General features: G+C 37.1%; 1 protein-coding gene across 1 annotated transcript in view; it reads left to right on the top strand.

The window, feature by feature from the left end:
• The window catches only part of LOC116699348 (uncharacterized), a 24,441-nt gene continuing 8,410 nt past the window's right edge, over positions 1–16,031 (top strand). The window contains 6 exon segments of the mRNA XM_032531882.1: positions 1–65; positions 998–1,275; positions 1,278–1,940; positions 3,791–4,681; positions 8,423–8,593; positions 8,596–9,371. Of these exon segments, the coding sequence (XP_032387773.1) occupies positions 43–65; positions 998–1,275; positions 1,278–1,940; positions 3,791–4,681; positions 8,423–8,593; positions 8,596–9,347 (2,778 nt within the window). The 5' untranslated portion in view covers positions 1–42 and the 3' untranslated portion in view covers positions 9,348–9,371.

The raw sequence follows: 16,031 nt of genomic DNA on the forward strand, positions 1-16,031 counted from the left end.
TTCTGTAGTTCGCTTCATGCACGCCCCTTTCCAAACCCAAAAATGGGAAAACCCCAATATACAAAAAGGGGAAGCCCTATTAACTGTATCTATGAAGCAAACTAGGTGAAAGGGATGAGTGCTTTTGTGTCTATATTTTTTTATAATTGGGTAATCCCTTTATAAAAAAATCTTTTTTTTTGCCCTGTTTACATCCTTTTTCAATTTTTCGAACATTGATTCTACATTTTTTTTGTTTTAAAATTCTTGAAAAGACTTGAAGCTTGTAATACATAAATTTTTAAATTTTCATTTCACCCATTAGAAAGAGGGTCTCTTGGTAATGAAATTAAATTTAAAGGGTTTTGAGAGCGGTTAAATTTCAAGTGTTTTTACATGTAGGGCAAAAAAAAGGTGAAAATTTTTTGTGAATTAACTTTTTAATCTCAAGCTGGCTTATTTTTGAATAAGTATGAAGTGATGTGTGGGTTTTGAAAAATTTTAAGCATGATAGCACATTTTTAAAATTCCCGTTTGGCCAAAGAAGATTTATTTTTTGTTGAGAAACTCGTCATTTTCCAGTGGCATTTTAACAAATCCCTTTACTAAAAAGACAAACGCTTGTTCTTGGGGTAATGTTGGGTCTCGAAATTAAAATGGTTTTGACCTAAACTTAAGTGTCCTGAATAAAGTATGTTATTTGATAATACAAAAACATTTAATTGAAAAGGAGGTTTTCATGAAATAGGGTCACAGGTTTATAATACATTTTCAATTACATTTTTACTTCAGCTATTAAATTATGACCTGTTGTACTTATCTAATTTGTAGTAATTTATTTGGGGAATTTCAGATTGTACTGTTCAGTTTAATGTTGTTTGTCACACCAAAGGTGTAAAGCTGTTGGAGGAAGCAAACTGAGACACTAACTTGGACTATTTTCAATGTATTCAAGCTTCTACACAGCACCCCAAATGTAGACATACTGAAGACATAGAGCATTAATTTTTCATCTTTGTATTTTAGCTGAACCGACCACAACCTACCACAATGATGAGGAGATGAGGATTGTGATGGTGGGGAAGACCGGAGTTGGGAAGAGCTCCACAGGAAACACCATCCTGGGAAAACACCACTTTAAATCAGAGTTCTCCCCTAAGTCTTTGACTGAACACTGTGCTAAGGCCAAGGGTGAAGTGGATGGAGAAAAGGTTGCTGTCATCGATACCCCGGGTCTGTTCGACACAAGGATTGTTCATGATAAAATCAGTAAAATATTGCCCAGAGCATTTCTTATGCTTCTCCTGGACCTCACATCTTCCTGGTCGTCATCAGACTGGGCCGACACACAGACGAAAAAAAGAAGACGGTGGAGAAGATTCAGGAAATCTTTGGAGAGGAAGCTGACAGATACAGCATGGTTCTCTTTACCCATGGTGACCAGCTCAAAGGGAAACCTATTGAGGAGTTTTTGAAGGACAGCGAAGACCTGCAGGAACTCGTGGACAAATGTAACGGCCAGTACCACGTCTTTAATAATGAGATGAATGATCATTCTCAGGTCAGCGAGCTGCTCGACAAGATCAGAACTATAACAGAGAAGAACGGAGGAAGTCATTACACCACTGAAATGTTCCAGAGGGCAGAGAGGGCGATAGAAGAGGAGAAACAACGAATCCTTAAAGAGAAAGAAGAGCAAATGCGCAAAACTGAAGAAGAAATGAAGAAGAAACTAGAGGAAAAGTATGAGCAACAAATAAGGGAACTAGCGGCTGATAGAGAGAGGATGCAACAGGCAGCTGCAGCTCGTGATAGAGAAATAGAGGAGGAGAGGAAAAGATATAGAGAACAGCAGGAAAATCTGGCCAGACAGCAAGCTGAGAACAGTAATCCAATATCACAAGCTGAGAACAGTAAACCAATATCGCGTTTCTTCAGTTCTGTGTTCAATGCAATGAAACGTTTCTTAGTTTGAAGGTGACATTCTGACTGGCTGAACAGCAGCAGCTTACCATCTGTTCTCTTCACAGCTGCTTTTAGATTTTCGTGTGTAGTGCTTCAATGTCAAATAAACTACATTTATCAGGTTAATAATTGTACAAGGTAATTGATACATGTTTAGTAGTACATCTTGTAAAGAGCATGTTTCCATGGCGATCATAAAATAAATCTGATAATAAATGAGTTATGCTTTCCTGACATCATTTAGAGGTTAAAGATAATAAATACAGGACATGAAGGTCTCCTTCCATTTAATGAGCCTTACATCTCACACAGAACCAGGTAGAAGAAGAAAAAGAAAACAGGCAAACTTCCTTAAATTAATATTATTTCATTGTATGTAAGTGTAAAAACAATAACTGTAAATGGATGCCACCAAGCTGCACTCCTGTGAGGACACACACATTGTATAATAGCCCCTCCACTGGATTGATGGAAGAACTGAACAAAACAGCTGGAGAGAAATGAGTGGAGAGCGTAATGTGTACACTACAAAAAGTAAAATAATGAATTTAAGTATGATTTGAATGCTGAAACATAAGTTTTCTTATATTGAGGTATACATTTGTATGACACAATGTTTAAGTAGACCAAAGTACAATAATTCCCAATTTCATTTCCACGCCATTTATTTCCCCCATTGTCTTATTTGGATTTTGTCGTAATGTTGAAAAAATCAACACCATTCTCATGAAGTCTGTAAAAAACAGAAATATATCAATCAGATATCATGAGACAATAATCAAAGGTTAAAGTTCCCCTTGTATTGTTAATTAATGCAGGGCAGGTGTTTACATGGTAGAAAATGCTTTAAAAGCAGAAATTCCCATTTAGATGTAATCTGTTAATCTAATAACCGGTATAATGTTAAATGCATTTGATGTCAATCGAAAACAGAACATGTATTCAATCCCCAGCATTGTTTTTCACCTGTTTAAATTATATTAGGGCTTAAATTTGAGAGCAGGAAATTTGATGTCTTTCAAACTTATAAAAATACGTCATTCTACCAGAATCTCCACTGGCTCCCTGTTCTCCAATGCATCCAGTTTAACCCTTGTTTAGTCCTAGGGCCAAATTTGACCCAACTTAAAAAAAGAAAAGAAAAGTGTTTTTTTTCAACTACATTTTCAGAAAAATAAAGTGGAGAATTCTTCACAGCCAATTACTTTCTTTAAGTTTCATACACTGTGGCCGGTGCCACCTGCTCATCAGATAAACACACACACATTTACACTCTGATAGGGACAACTTTGGGGTTCAATGTCTTGCGCAAAGACACTTTGACAGGGGACTGCAGGGCCAGGGATTGAACCACCAACCTTCCAATTGGCAGGTAACCACTCTACCACTGAACCACAGCCACTCCATCCGTAGGCCACCCTTGTAATTTTTAGGCTTTCCATTTTTAGGCCTCCCATGAAGACATGAAAAGGAGAGAGAGAAGACATGAAAGGAGAGAGAGAGAAGACATGAAAAGGAGAGAGAGAAGACATGAAAAGGAGAGAGAGAAGACATGAAAGGAGAGAGAGAAGGGGAATGACATGCAGCAAAGGGCCACAGGTCGGAGTCAAACCCGCGGTCGCTGTGTCGAAAAGTAAACTTCTATATGTGCACCTGTTCCACTAACCGAGCTAACCCGTCCACACGACCACAGTGTGTGTTTGTAATCATGTATTACTACTGTTGTGGGGACCTACATCTAAGTCCCCACAAAGAGAATTATTAAAAGAAAAAGATTTAAGGTCACAGTTAGGCAGAGGTTAGGATTAGTCTAAGTGTTGGAGAATACATTCAACTCAATTCACAGGAAACACCATCCTGGGAACAAAGTACTTCAAATCAGAGTTCTCCCCGAAATCTTCGACAACAGTCTGTAAAAAGGCCTTTAGTGAAGTGGATGGACAAAAGGTCTCTGTTATTGACACTCCGGGTCTGTTTGACACTAGGATTGATGAAGAGAAAACCAAGAAAGTTATTGTCCAGAGCATTTCTTATGCTTCCCCAGGACCTCACATCTTCCTGGTTGTCATCAAACTGGGCAGATTCACAGAGGAAGAGAAGAAGACGGTGGAGAAGATTCAGGAAATCTTTGGAGAGGAAGCAGACCGATACAGCATGGTTCTCTTTACCCATGGTGACCTGCTCAAAGGGAAACCTATCGAGGAGTTCTTGAAGGACAGCGAAGAGCTGCAGGAACTTGTGGACAAATGTAACGGCCAGTACCACGTCCTCAATAATGACCTGAGGGATCGTTCTCAGGTCACGGAGCTGCTCGACAAGATTAGATATATAACTGAGAAGAATGGAGGAAGCCATTACAGCACTGAAATGTACCAGAGGGCAGAAAGGGCGTTAGAAGAGAAGAAAAAAATAATGTTGAGGCAGAAAAAAGAGCAAATGCGCAAAGAGTTGGATAGACTTGAGAAGAAAATAAGGGAAGCAAACAAAACTGGAGCATCTCCGGTCTCTCTCCTTGGGAGGCCCCACCTACAGATCTCTTTTTCTGGGTGCCAAGCCCCCAAAATCTCCCTCCTGGGTCCCTGTCCTTTTAGGTACCACGTATGCCAGTATAACAGACCCCTGATGGTTGGAGGATGTATTGTATTTTCCTTCAGAGGTCAATATAGGCAAATGTGCAGGTCCAAGTTCATGAAATATCATATCATTACAAATGCAATAAACTATACAAATATTACATAAATTTCACCGGACATTTCATACATCATGTCCTTCTATTAAAACAACGTAATATGTGATGTGTGAACATGATGGTTGACTTTTCAAAGCTACAATCTTTCAGAACAGGTGAAATCTACAGTGACTTTTTCATACTCAATATATAGTGTACTAAACTTTTAACTATTTGATGTAATTTCTTTGATATATTCAGTTATGAGAAGATGTGAATGTGTGAATAATAAATTACAAGTAATAATAATACATAATCACTGACTTCTGTGCATTTGAGCTAGCTGGTCAGCAGCGGAGGCCAACAGTACAATGTTTTCCCGTTTCAGCACAAGGCAGAAATAAAAGTAACAGAATCAATTCACAGTGTTGATTTATGATTTGGCATTTATTTAAAAGCCCTGCTGAAGGTCAAATTCAGAAGTGTTTGGAAGCTTACAATCATCTGAAAGTACATTAGAATCTGTACATTTGACATGTGAACAGAGACTTAGAACAACAATTCAAAGGGCTGGTCACACTCATTTATGGATCTGTATCTTTAGAAACTTAAAAGAACTGGTGGCATTTCTTGGAAATGCTGCAAACAGGGTTTGCAGTTAACTGAAGAACAAGGACATGCTGGGGGACCAGATATTCAAGTTCTGCTAGAGTATAAAAAATAAAATGGGACAACAAAGGGTGACTATAAATGAAGCAGGAAAAGAAAGAGAAAGTTAACCATAAAGAAGGTCAGCTCAAAATCAATTGTGCAAAATCCTAAAGCAAAAATGTATCAAGCATGTTTATAGCTATTATATTAAGATAAGATAAGATAAGAAAACCTTTATTTGTTCCACAGTGGGGAAATTGCAAAGATAAGAGCAAAGATATATAAGTGTACAGAGATAGATAAGTGTACAATATATAGCAAACTGTATTATACAATAAATTACACATGAATTAGTAAATTGCATAAATGAAACATTATGCACAGATGTAATAATAATAATGGCACATGTGATATATTGCACAGAGTCAACAGTGTTTACTGTACAGTTTGACATCGTCTGATATTAGATATAACACTTACCTAAAATAAATTAAGCATGTGTTCTATATGTGAAGAATATAATAGGCTACACATGACATATAGATAGACATAGACTTTAATGTCAATACTTTCCCATGACTGCTCTGTTGTAAATAAAGTTATATTTCACATCCCATTCTGTGAGAAGTCATGAAGATTTTCATCCATTTTATTTTCATCCTAAATTGCAACACTGTTTTTATATCTGTGTGAACAGATCTCGAGACAATCCTTAATCCTAACCTAACCTAACCCATCCTGACTCTCTTATCTTTCTACAAATCATCTAAATGAATAGAGCGTTTGTGAGAAAGTATGTACTGTATATTCTCGTGTGTCTCATTACACATTTAGAACATTGTGAACCGAATCCTGCTTCATGTCGCTTTGTTCTCAGAGCTCGTCGATGCTTTCAAAATCAACTCACACTGGTCAAACCAGTATTAGATAGGATTCAAAGCACGAAACATTCCTGACTGGATTGTTGCACAAAAGCGTCAGTCTCTAAAACAGCCTGGCAACTAGACAGATAAACTCCTCTAGTCTTCATCTGGTTTTATGGGCGTGGTTTGTTGCATTAAGCTTTCATACAAGAAGCATTGTTTGCAAACCGGCTTTTACCTTTCTCTCTGTAGTTCGCTATCAGTGCATCTGCTCTCTGCAATCCAAACATGGGAACCACGATATTTAAATATGGTAAGTCAATATTTAACTCTATTTATTATAGCAATCATCTATTGGTGACACAGGGATGGATGTGTATTTCTGTTGTCTATATTTTTCATGTATAATGTGCTGATGCCGCATATATAAAAATATTTTTACTTTGCTCTGTTTTACTATCCTTTCTCAAGTTTGCGAACAATGATTCTAGCATTTATCTGTTATATATTTCTATGATAAAGACATTTGAATGCATTGTAATACTATACATTTTTAAGTTTTATCTAAGAATGAGGTCTCTTGGTAATGAATTAACAAAAAGTTAACCCTTGTGTTGTCTTCCCGTCAACCGTGAAATAATAAAATAGCTTTTTATTATTACTTTTTCTGACATTTTTGTCACTTTTTCAATGTTGTGGGTGCTCTTTTTAATGTTTTTGCCATAGTTTTTGGATATTTTTATCATTGACATTTTCCAGCTCTTATTTCAACGGCTCATTTTTTCGTGCCAAATTTTTTTTACTGAAACACGAGGGTTAAGGAAACATTTTTTAAACCATTTAACAGTTTTTTTTCTTTCTCCAAATGCTGTAAAATACAAGATAACATTTGGAATTCAATGATATTGTGAAGAATGTTGTATTGAACCAACCGTGTTGTTTTCTTTTGCTAATTTGATTAAACGAAACACATTTTTCGGGTAGAAACTTTGAAAAACGGGTCACGTTTGACCCCACAGGACAGGAAGGTAACAGGAAGGTTAAGAGAGCGGTGTTAATTACAAGACTTTAATACATATAGGTCAAAAACAGGTTGAAAGTCTTTTGTGAATTAACTTTGTATATCTCAAGCATGTGTCTGATATTTGTAAATAATGTATGAACTGTTGATGTGTGGTTGCTGAAATATTACTACGCATGATGGCACCATTAAGTTCCTGTTTGGCTGAAGAAGGCTTTTTATTTTTCTGTTCAGAAACTTGTCATTGTGGCATTTTCAGCAAGTTCTGCTTGGTACAGCCGTATCCATAACTACATTTAACCCTCATGTTGTCCTTGGGTCAAACTGACCAGTTGTCCTATATTAATGTTCTTTTTAAGTTCCCAAAATAACATGGTTGATTCCACACAACGCTCTTTGCCAAGTACAAATCTCTACTTTCATTAATTTTAGGGCGTCTTATTCAATGTCATAGCATTTGGAGAGAAAAATTGAAGTGATTTTGAAATAGTATTGAGTAAAAGTTGACATATTCCAGTCTGTGATTATCCATCAACATCCATTCCTTTAATTTTAGTCTAAATAATTCCTAATTTCTGCTTTTCTAACTCAAACATTAGGTATAATTTCCTATAATTGAGGTTTACTGACCATAAATTCCAAAAATAACTGTAAAACTAAAGTTAATAAGTTAGTGTTACGTAATGTTGAAAACGTCAAAAAGTGACAAACATTGAAAAAAGGGACAAAAACGTGAGAAAAAAGTTAAAAACATTGATTAAAAAGCATCAACAAAAGTGTTGATTTTGATGGAAAGACAACACAAGGGTTACAAACAAACTGCACAAACTGCTTGTTCTTGGGGTAATTGTTGGGTCTCTGTAAATTAAACTGTGGTCTAGACCTAATCTGTAAAGTGTCCTGAGATAAAGTCTGTTATGATTTGATGATACAAATACATTTAATTGAAAAGGAAGTTTTTTTATGAGATAGGGTCACAGGTTTATAATACATTTTGAATTAATTTTTTTACTTCAGCTATCAAATAGTCCCCTGTTGTACTTATCTAATTTGTGGTAATTTATTGGGGGAATTTCAGATTGTACTGTTCAGTTTAATGTTGTATGTCACACCAAAGGTGTAAAGCTGTTGGAGGAAGCAAACTGAGACCCTAACTTGAGCTATTTTCAATGTCTTCAAGCTTCTACACAGCACCCCGAATGTCTTCTGTGGAATTCCTTTGAACAAAAAATTCATGAAGACATCGAGCATTCATTTTTCATCTTTGTATTTCAGTCTTTATGCGTGAACTGACCACAACCTACCACAATGATGAGGAGATGAGGATCGTGATGGTGGGGAAGACCGGAGCTGGGAAGAGCGCCACAGGAAACACCATCCTTGGAAAACACTACTTTGAATCAGAGTGTTCCCCTAAATCTTTGACAAAACACTGTAAAAAGTCTTTGGTGAATTGGATGGACAAAATATTGCTGTTGTTGACACTCCGGGTCTGTTTGACACCAACACTGATGAAAAGGAAACCATTAACAATATTGTCCAGAGCATTTCTTATGCTTCTCCTGGACCTCACATCTTCCTGGTCGTCATCGGACTGGACCGATTCACAGAAGAAGAAAAGAAGACGGTGGAGAAGATTCAGAAAATCTTTGGAGAGGAAGCAGACAAATACAGCATGGTTCTCTTTACCCATGGTGACCGGCTCAATGGGAAACCTATCGAGGAGTTCTTGAAGGAAAGCGAAGACCTGCAGGAACTTGTGGCCAAATGTAACGGCCAGTACCACGTCCTCAATAATAATGAGATGAATGATCGTTCTCAGGTCAGCGAGTTGCTCGACAAGATCAGAACTATAACAGAGAAGAACGGAGGAAGTCATTACACCACTGAAATGTTCCAGAGGGCAGAGAGGGCGATAGAAGAGGAGAAACAACGAATCCTTAAAGAGAAAGAAGAGGAAATGCGCAAAACTGAAGAAGAAATGAAGAAGAAAATAGAGGAAAAGTATGAGCAACGACTAAGGGAACTGGCGGCTGACATAGAGAGGATGCAACAGGCAGCTGCAGCTCGTGATAAAGAAATAGAGGAGCAGAGGAGAAAATACAGAGAAGAGCAGGAAAATCAGGCCAGACAGCAAGCTGAGAACAGTAATTCAATATTGGGTCTGATAAAACGTTTCTTCCGTTTTTTGTTTGGGTAAAATAAGAAATTTGCTGGTTTGCAAGTGGCATTTTTAATTACTGAACAGCAGCAGCTCTACCATCTGTTCTCTTCACAGCTCCTTTTGGATTTTCATGTGTAGTGCTTCAATGTCAAATAAACTAAATTCCACAGGTTAATAATCTGAGCCAGTACCAAGTCTTTAATAATAACGAGGGAAAGGATCCTTCTCAGGTCAAGGAGCTGCTCGACAAGATCAGAACTATAACAGCAAAGAACGGAGGAAGTCATTACACCACTGAAATGTTCCAGAGGGCAGAGAGGGAGATAGAAAAGGAGAAACAACGAATCCTTAAAGAGAACCAAGAGAAAATGCGCAAAGAGGTGGAGGAACTGACGAAAGAAGTTTGAGCAACAACATAGGGAGAATAATTTAAGGGCAGCTCGTGAAAGAGAACTGGAGGAGGAAATAAAGAAACTGAAGGAAATGCAGGAGAAGCGGGCTAGAGAGGAAGCTGAGAACAGCAGTTCATTACCTACAAAGTTGAATACCATATTTCTACCAATGTTGATGGTTGCTATTACTATTCTGAAATCAATCTTCTAGCTGTTGTGACCAGCTCTGGAATTTCACTATTTCGGGGGCAAGGCTCCTTCACGTTTTCCGTTGTCAATTTTTTGAGACGAAGGACAAATGACAGGGCAGCAAGGCCGTTAAATAAAATAATCATTGTAAGTTCACTGAAATAATGATTGAAGTTCAAGGTTAAGGGTAATTTTTAATACATACTATAACTATTTCTGGGGAATAGGGGAAGTTATTATTAAAAAATGTCCTATCTTTCTCACGTTTCAATTATAATCCCTCAGTCAGTTTAACTGATTGTGTTATTATTAGCTGGCTACACAGAATTCTGTGAAATGTATAAAGGGAAATTTATAATCTTAATTTTACATTATTTGTAAATGATGCGTTTCATCATTATTTTTATTAACATTTGAGCATCATCTCCCTGTTAATGATGGTTTAACTTGATTCTGAACTGTGAAGCAATTTGTAAAGTCAGTTTAAGAATATATTTAATCCTTATCCTCCATTGACCATCCTTTTGATGTCTAATAATTTAAATCCTTAATTTAGAATTTTAGAAACATGAAGAATTAGTGGTAGGGGTGCCACCAATTTTCGTGTTGATTCCTATGTCTGTAAGTGGTGGTCACACACCTATGTGACTTTATTGCTGTATTTCTCTTTGGCAGAGTGTGCAAATAAATCTATATGAAAACTGAATTTAGGGTATTTCTACATCCATTCATGGTAAACTATGGGAGTTGAAATGAGGCTTATGTGTGTTGTGCGTGCACAGATTTAGAAAACAGAACAAGGCATACAGTACATGCTGTCAAAAATAATGCATATTTGTGTCTTTGTCTCAAAAAAGCCACTAAACATACGATATTTACAGAAAAGAGGCAGAGGAGATAACAACAAAATTAGCTCGAGCAGTGCACTGTGGCCTGTTGGAATTTAAAATGTTATATGTGTTTAAACATTGTGTGTGATTTGCAATATATTCTATGTAATAAAAAGGATTCACTCATCAACATCTGAGATTCTGACTATTAATTGACTGACCCCTGAGACCGGAGCAGGATTTAGCTCCAACAAGCTGCAAGCCATGTATTTTGTTTGAGGGGCATGAGGTCAAACTCATTGAACTCTTTCTTTAACATGCATTGTGCATTAAAAATACATTGATATTATATAAACACACAGCAATGTACAATATTGAATTAATCATGTAATGCATTTTATTAACATACATCTAAAGATGTCAAAAAGACTTTGTAGTGGCTACAGTTAATTTCAAGCTCACATGGGAAAAATAAATGTACCTCAAAACAAGACTTAAGGAAGTTCAGACTTCACTAAATAAAGACCTTTACATATTAAGTAAACTGATAAAATTATTAGTTTTCATTCAAAATGTAATTTTATGATTAAACTCAAGAATTAAAATAAAATATTGTAATGCAATCTGCAGTTTTATTTCCTTAACCCTAGTGTGTGTTTGCAAACACGTGTTGCTGCTGTTGCGGGGACACACATGTACACCGTCTCATGTGGGGACTTGATGACCTTTTGGGGACAAATTCAAATCCTGACAATATGTGGGTTTGTTGTGAACTCAATTTCTTAATTATTACATTTATGGGTGCCTGGTTAGCTCACCTGGTAGAGTGCACGCTCATATATAAATAAAGGTTTAAATGTCCTTCCCCCTCTCCACCCGTTCATGTCTTCAGCTGTCCTATAAAAATAAAGACCTAAAATACCCAAACATTTTTTTTTCCAGATTTCTCTTTACATTTATTAGCAGTGGCAAGATGTAACTGAGTGTATTTATTGACACAGGTACATCAGTAATAATGATCAAGTTATAGTATAACACTTACGGGAGTCGTTCTGTCATCTATAAACATTTAAACATTTGATTTTTCTTTTCTTGAATAAATGAATGCAAAACTCTGTCCTCATTCACCTGTTTATCAGCCACATGGGGGTGCTGTAATGTAAGGTTTTAAATCAACTATGATCACACATTTGAATTCACATACAGTATAATATCTAAGACATCACTGATATTTTGCAAAACTTGCCTTTGGCATTTAGGAAATGATATACGCAGGTCAAAGGCAAGACTGAAACTGACAGTTTCAAAAGAGTGGCAATTCTACATAAATCATTAAAATGAAAACTACATGAAACTCTCTGTATAAATGTTGCACTATGTTCACCAGGTAGTCTATAACTGTGTGTGTCTGCGTTTGCTGCTGATCAGATGGTGGACAGTGGCTTTTTATGGCTTTTTCTTTAAAAACATTGTCCTACTGCTGCTGAAAACGATGCTTTGAAAGTGGTGAGAATCAATCTCTCTCTGTTCATCTCACGTCATGTTGTGAACAGAGACTAAGAACTACAATTCAAAGGCTCAACTGTAAATGCACATGTTATTTTTCTCAATTTAAAAGAACTGGTGGCATTTCCTGGAAATGCTGATGAGAGGAGTGAACAGGGGTTTCCATTTACAGAGAACAGAAGTGAAAGTGAAACTGAATAAAATGAGCCAATAGAAAATGTGAAGCATTTTAGTCAGTCATTGAATGGTTGAACAAGAACACAACACACTAAAGGGAAAAAGGAAAAAAGGGGGAGGAAATAGCGAAGTGACCAAATAGAGAGGTTCAGCTGAAACAGCTGGTCCTGGGAACAAGAATCAACTGCAAGTAAAGAACTAGATTGTTGTCTTACTGTTATGACACAGAGACAACAAGGAACAATGAAGATGCTGTAGTGCATATTGGAACTGTGCTGGATTAAAATGAGAAGTATAAAGCAGCAGCTGACTGCTGAATGTACTAACTAAAGTAAAATTATACTATACTATAACTTTGGGCTAGGAAAAGGGGCCAAATGACAAACTTTACTATCAATTTATGCTAAACGTAAAAAGCAGCCTGTGCACTAAGCCCAGAAACACCTCCTGTTTTGGGGTTTTATGGGAGTGGCTTGCTGGATGAAGTTTTCATATAAGAAGCATTGTCTCAGACAGACTCTCAGCCTTCTTTCTGAACGGACTCTAAAGCAGCACAGATGCTCTCTACGATGCAGACATTCAGCCTACTCATCCTTTTCAGCCTAGTCAGCAAATATGGTGAGTTAAATTCAACTGTAGGCTATGTATGATCATCATCTATTTATAACAGCTGACATTGGGGCATGTGTATGTATCTCTTTTGCAGTCTACACTTTTCCTCTAAAATAAACCAATCAGCCTAATTTATGAACTTAAATTAGTCTTGAGTTAGTAATTTAAACTCACAATAACAGAATGCAATTATGGTATTAATTCTCACATTGAGTTGTAGTATATATTATATTATTGTATATAGGCAGAACCCATATAGCTCTTTTTGTGTTTGGTAATTTGATATTCCTTTACATGTTGATTAAAAATCCTTTTTTGTTTTTTACCGTGACCTCTTCTCCCTTTTTGCATTGGTTCCTCCAAATTCTCAATCCGTTACCCCAAACTCACAACGGGCCCGGTTGTTTGCCCTCCTCAGCTCAGCCAGACCTGCTTTTTCTCTCCAAACCCAAAATAGGGGCTGCAAATTTTGGCAAAAAGGGGAAGGGCCCAAATGTTTTCATAAAGTTGCAGGGATGTATTTTCCAAAATTTATTTAAGATGGTTGTATGCCATTCCCAAAATAAAAAAAACCAAATTCAACAGGTCTTAGGTTTAAGAAAAATTTTTCTTTAAAAAAGGGGCAAGTCCTCCCCAACCCTTTAAAACGATATGGGGGTTTTTTGGGTCCTCCCCCAAAAAACCCCAGTGATTGGGGGAAAAAACGACCTTAACTAAACCAACGTAAATTTGGGTTTTCAGTTAGGGATTTTGGAAAGGTCACTTTTTAAAGCGTCTTTTAAAACTAAATACCCCCAAAATACAACCCCCCGGGGCTTTTGGTGATTTTACCCGATCAAAATTTGTTTAAAAGCAAATTAAAAAAAGGTTTTTTTCCCTCAAATGGCCTTTTGAAATGGGAGGGGTACTCTATGGATTTTGCATTAAAATTTTTTTTTTTAAAAAAACCCAAAAAAACAAAAACAAAATGAAAAATTTTTTCCAAGTATCACCCATCTCTACAAAATTTAAATAACCCCTGAGAACATTTTTTGGTTTTATACAGAGGTTAAAAAAAGAGAGTTGTTGAACTTTAGCGTTGGGTTTTCCCGGCGTTTCCAACCCCCTTAACCGGGAAAAGGGGGAAGCATGAATAAATTTTTAAATTATTTATTATTCCCTTGGGTATTTTTTTGATAAAAGAATGTAAAGTGACAATTTTTAGGTTTTTTTTTTTTATAAAAAATGAATTATTTTCTCTGTATCCCCCAAAGATCCGTTGCCCCTTAGGGGGAAAATTTTCATTTTTCTTAATTTTTGTTAAAAAAAGGGGGAAATTTACAATGTGGCGCTGAATGGCACGGGGTTTAAAAAATCACTTTCCAACCCGCCCAAACCCCAAACCATGCTTCCAAAATTTCCCGGGCCCGGGGCGCCTGGGAAATCACCGGGGTTTAAAGGTTTGCCCATGCAGGGGGAGTCAGTCCTTTACGCAGCCGCCTTAGGTTTAAATTTTGACCTGAAGCCCTTTTTGGACGGCGGTTTCCCCCCCCCCTTCAAATTCCTTCTTTAAACCCAAAAAAAAACTTTTAAAAAAAAACCCCATTTTTAACCCCCATTTTTTTAAAACCCCAATTTTTCCCCTTTTTTTCTTTTTTTTTCTTTCCCTCATAATTTTGGGGCCCCTAGAAATGTTTAAAAATGGGGTCATAAAATGCTGCTTTAACAAAGGCCTCAGGGCCTTTTTTTCCCAAAGACAGCCTATAAAAATAGAACTTCTGTTTTAAAATTTACTAACCCAACTTACGTCCCCAAAGGTGTTTCGGCCTATGTGGGCGCCGTAATTTGAAAAAATCAATTCAAATGCCCCTCAGAGCTGCCCCCTGTGAAGTTGCCATTTTTGAATTTTTAAAAGGGTTTTTAAAAAATGTTTTTTTCCCCCAAAAAGAACCTATACCAAAAATGGGGGATCAGGTTTTATGGGGGGGGAAGACCGGGGTTGGGAAAAGGCCACAGGAAACACCATCCGGGAAAAGAAATACTTTAAACCCGAGGTTTTCCCCCAAGTCTGTTTATGAAAAAGGCTAAAGGGCCAAGGGGGGGGAAGTGGATGGGGGAAAAAGGGGGGTTTATCGGCAATCCGGGTCGTTTGACACCCCCATTGATCTAATAAATCAGTAAAAATATTCCCAACCCTTTTTTTGCTTCTCCTGGCCTACTCTTCCCGGTTTGTCCCAAAAGGGCCGTTCAAAGAGGAAAAAGAAAACGGGTGGGGAAAAATTCAGGAAAACTTTGGAGAGGAACCCAAAAGTAACAGCTGGGGTTTTCTTTTCCCTGGTGGGCCCGCTCAAAAGGGGAAAACCCATTTGGGGGTTCCCGAAGGACAGCCCAAGACCTGCAGGAACCCGGGGACCCAAAGGGAACCCGGGCCCTAACCCCCGTCTTTAAAAAATAAAAGAGAAAGGGTCGTTCTCAGGTTTGCGAGCTCCGAAAGATCAGAACTTTTAAAAAAGAAAGGAGGGAAAATTTTTAAAAACCCCTGAAATTTTCCAAGGGGCAGAGAGGGGAAGAAGAGGGAAAACACCGAAATTTCCTTTAAAGAAAGAGACAAAACGCAAAAATGACGAGGAAAAGGAAAAAAAACTAGAGGAAAAGTTGGCAAAAAATAAGGGGGTGGGCGGGTGAAAGGAGAGGATCAACAGGCCGCTGCAGTCGGATAGAGAAAAAGGGAAGAGGAGAAAATTTTAAAAGAAATTCAAAAATACCCTTCAGCGGAAAAAAAAATGTCCTCCAATATTTTAAAATGAATTAAAAATTTTTTCCCATAAAGGGGGCAACGGAATAATAATATATATAATAATAAAAAATAATTTTAACAAAAAAAACCCATAAAAAAATGAAGGGTTTTTGGGCCTTGGGGGTTTTTAAACCCCAATAAATATAAAAAATAAATAAAAATAGTAAACATAGCCCCAAGCGGGTTCGTGGGTTTAAACCCTTTTTTTCAATATGACTTTAAAGTAAAATTTTTTAAA

The sequence above is a fragment of the Etheostoma spectabile genome, chromosome 12, assembly GCF_008692095.1.
Source record: "Etheostoma spectabile isolate EspeVRDwgs_2016 chromosome 12, UIUC_Espe_1.0, whole genome shotgun sequence".
Lineage (NCBI taxonomy): Eukaryota > Metazoa > Chordata > Actinopteri > Perciformes > Percidae > Etheostoma > Etheostoma spectabile.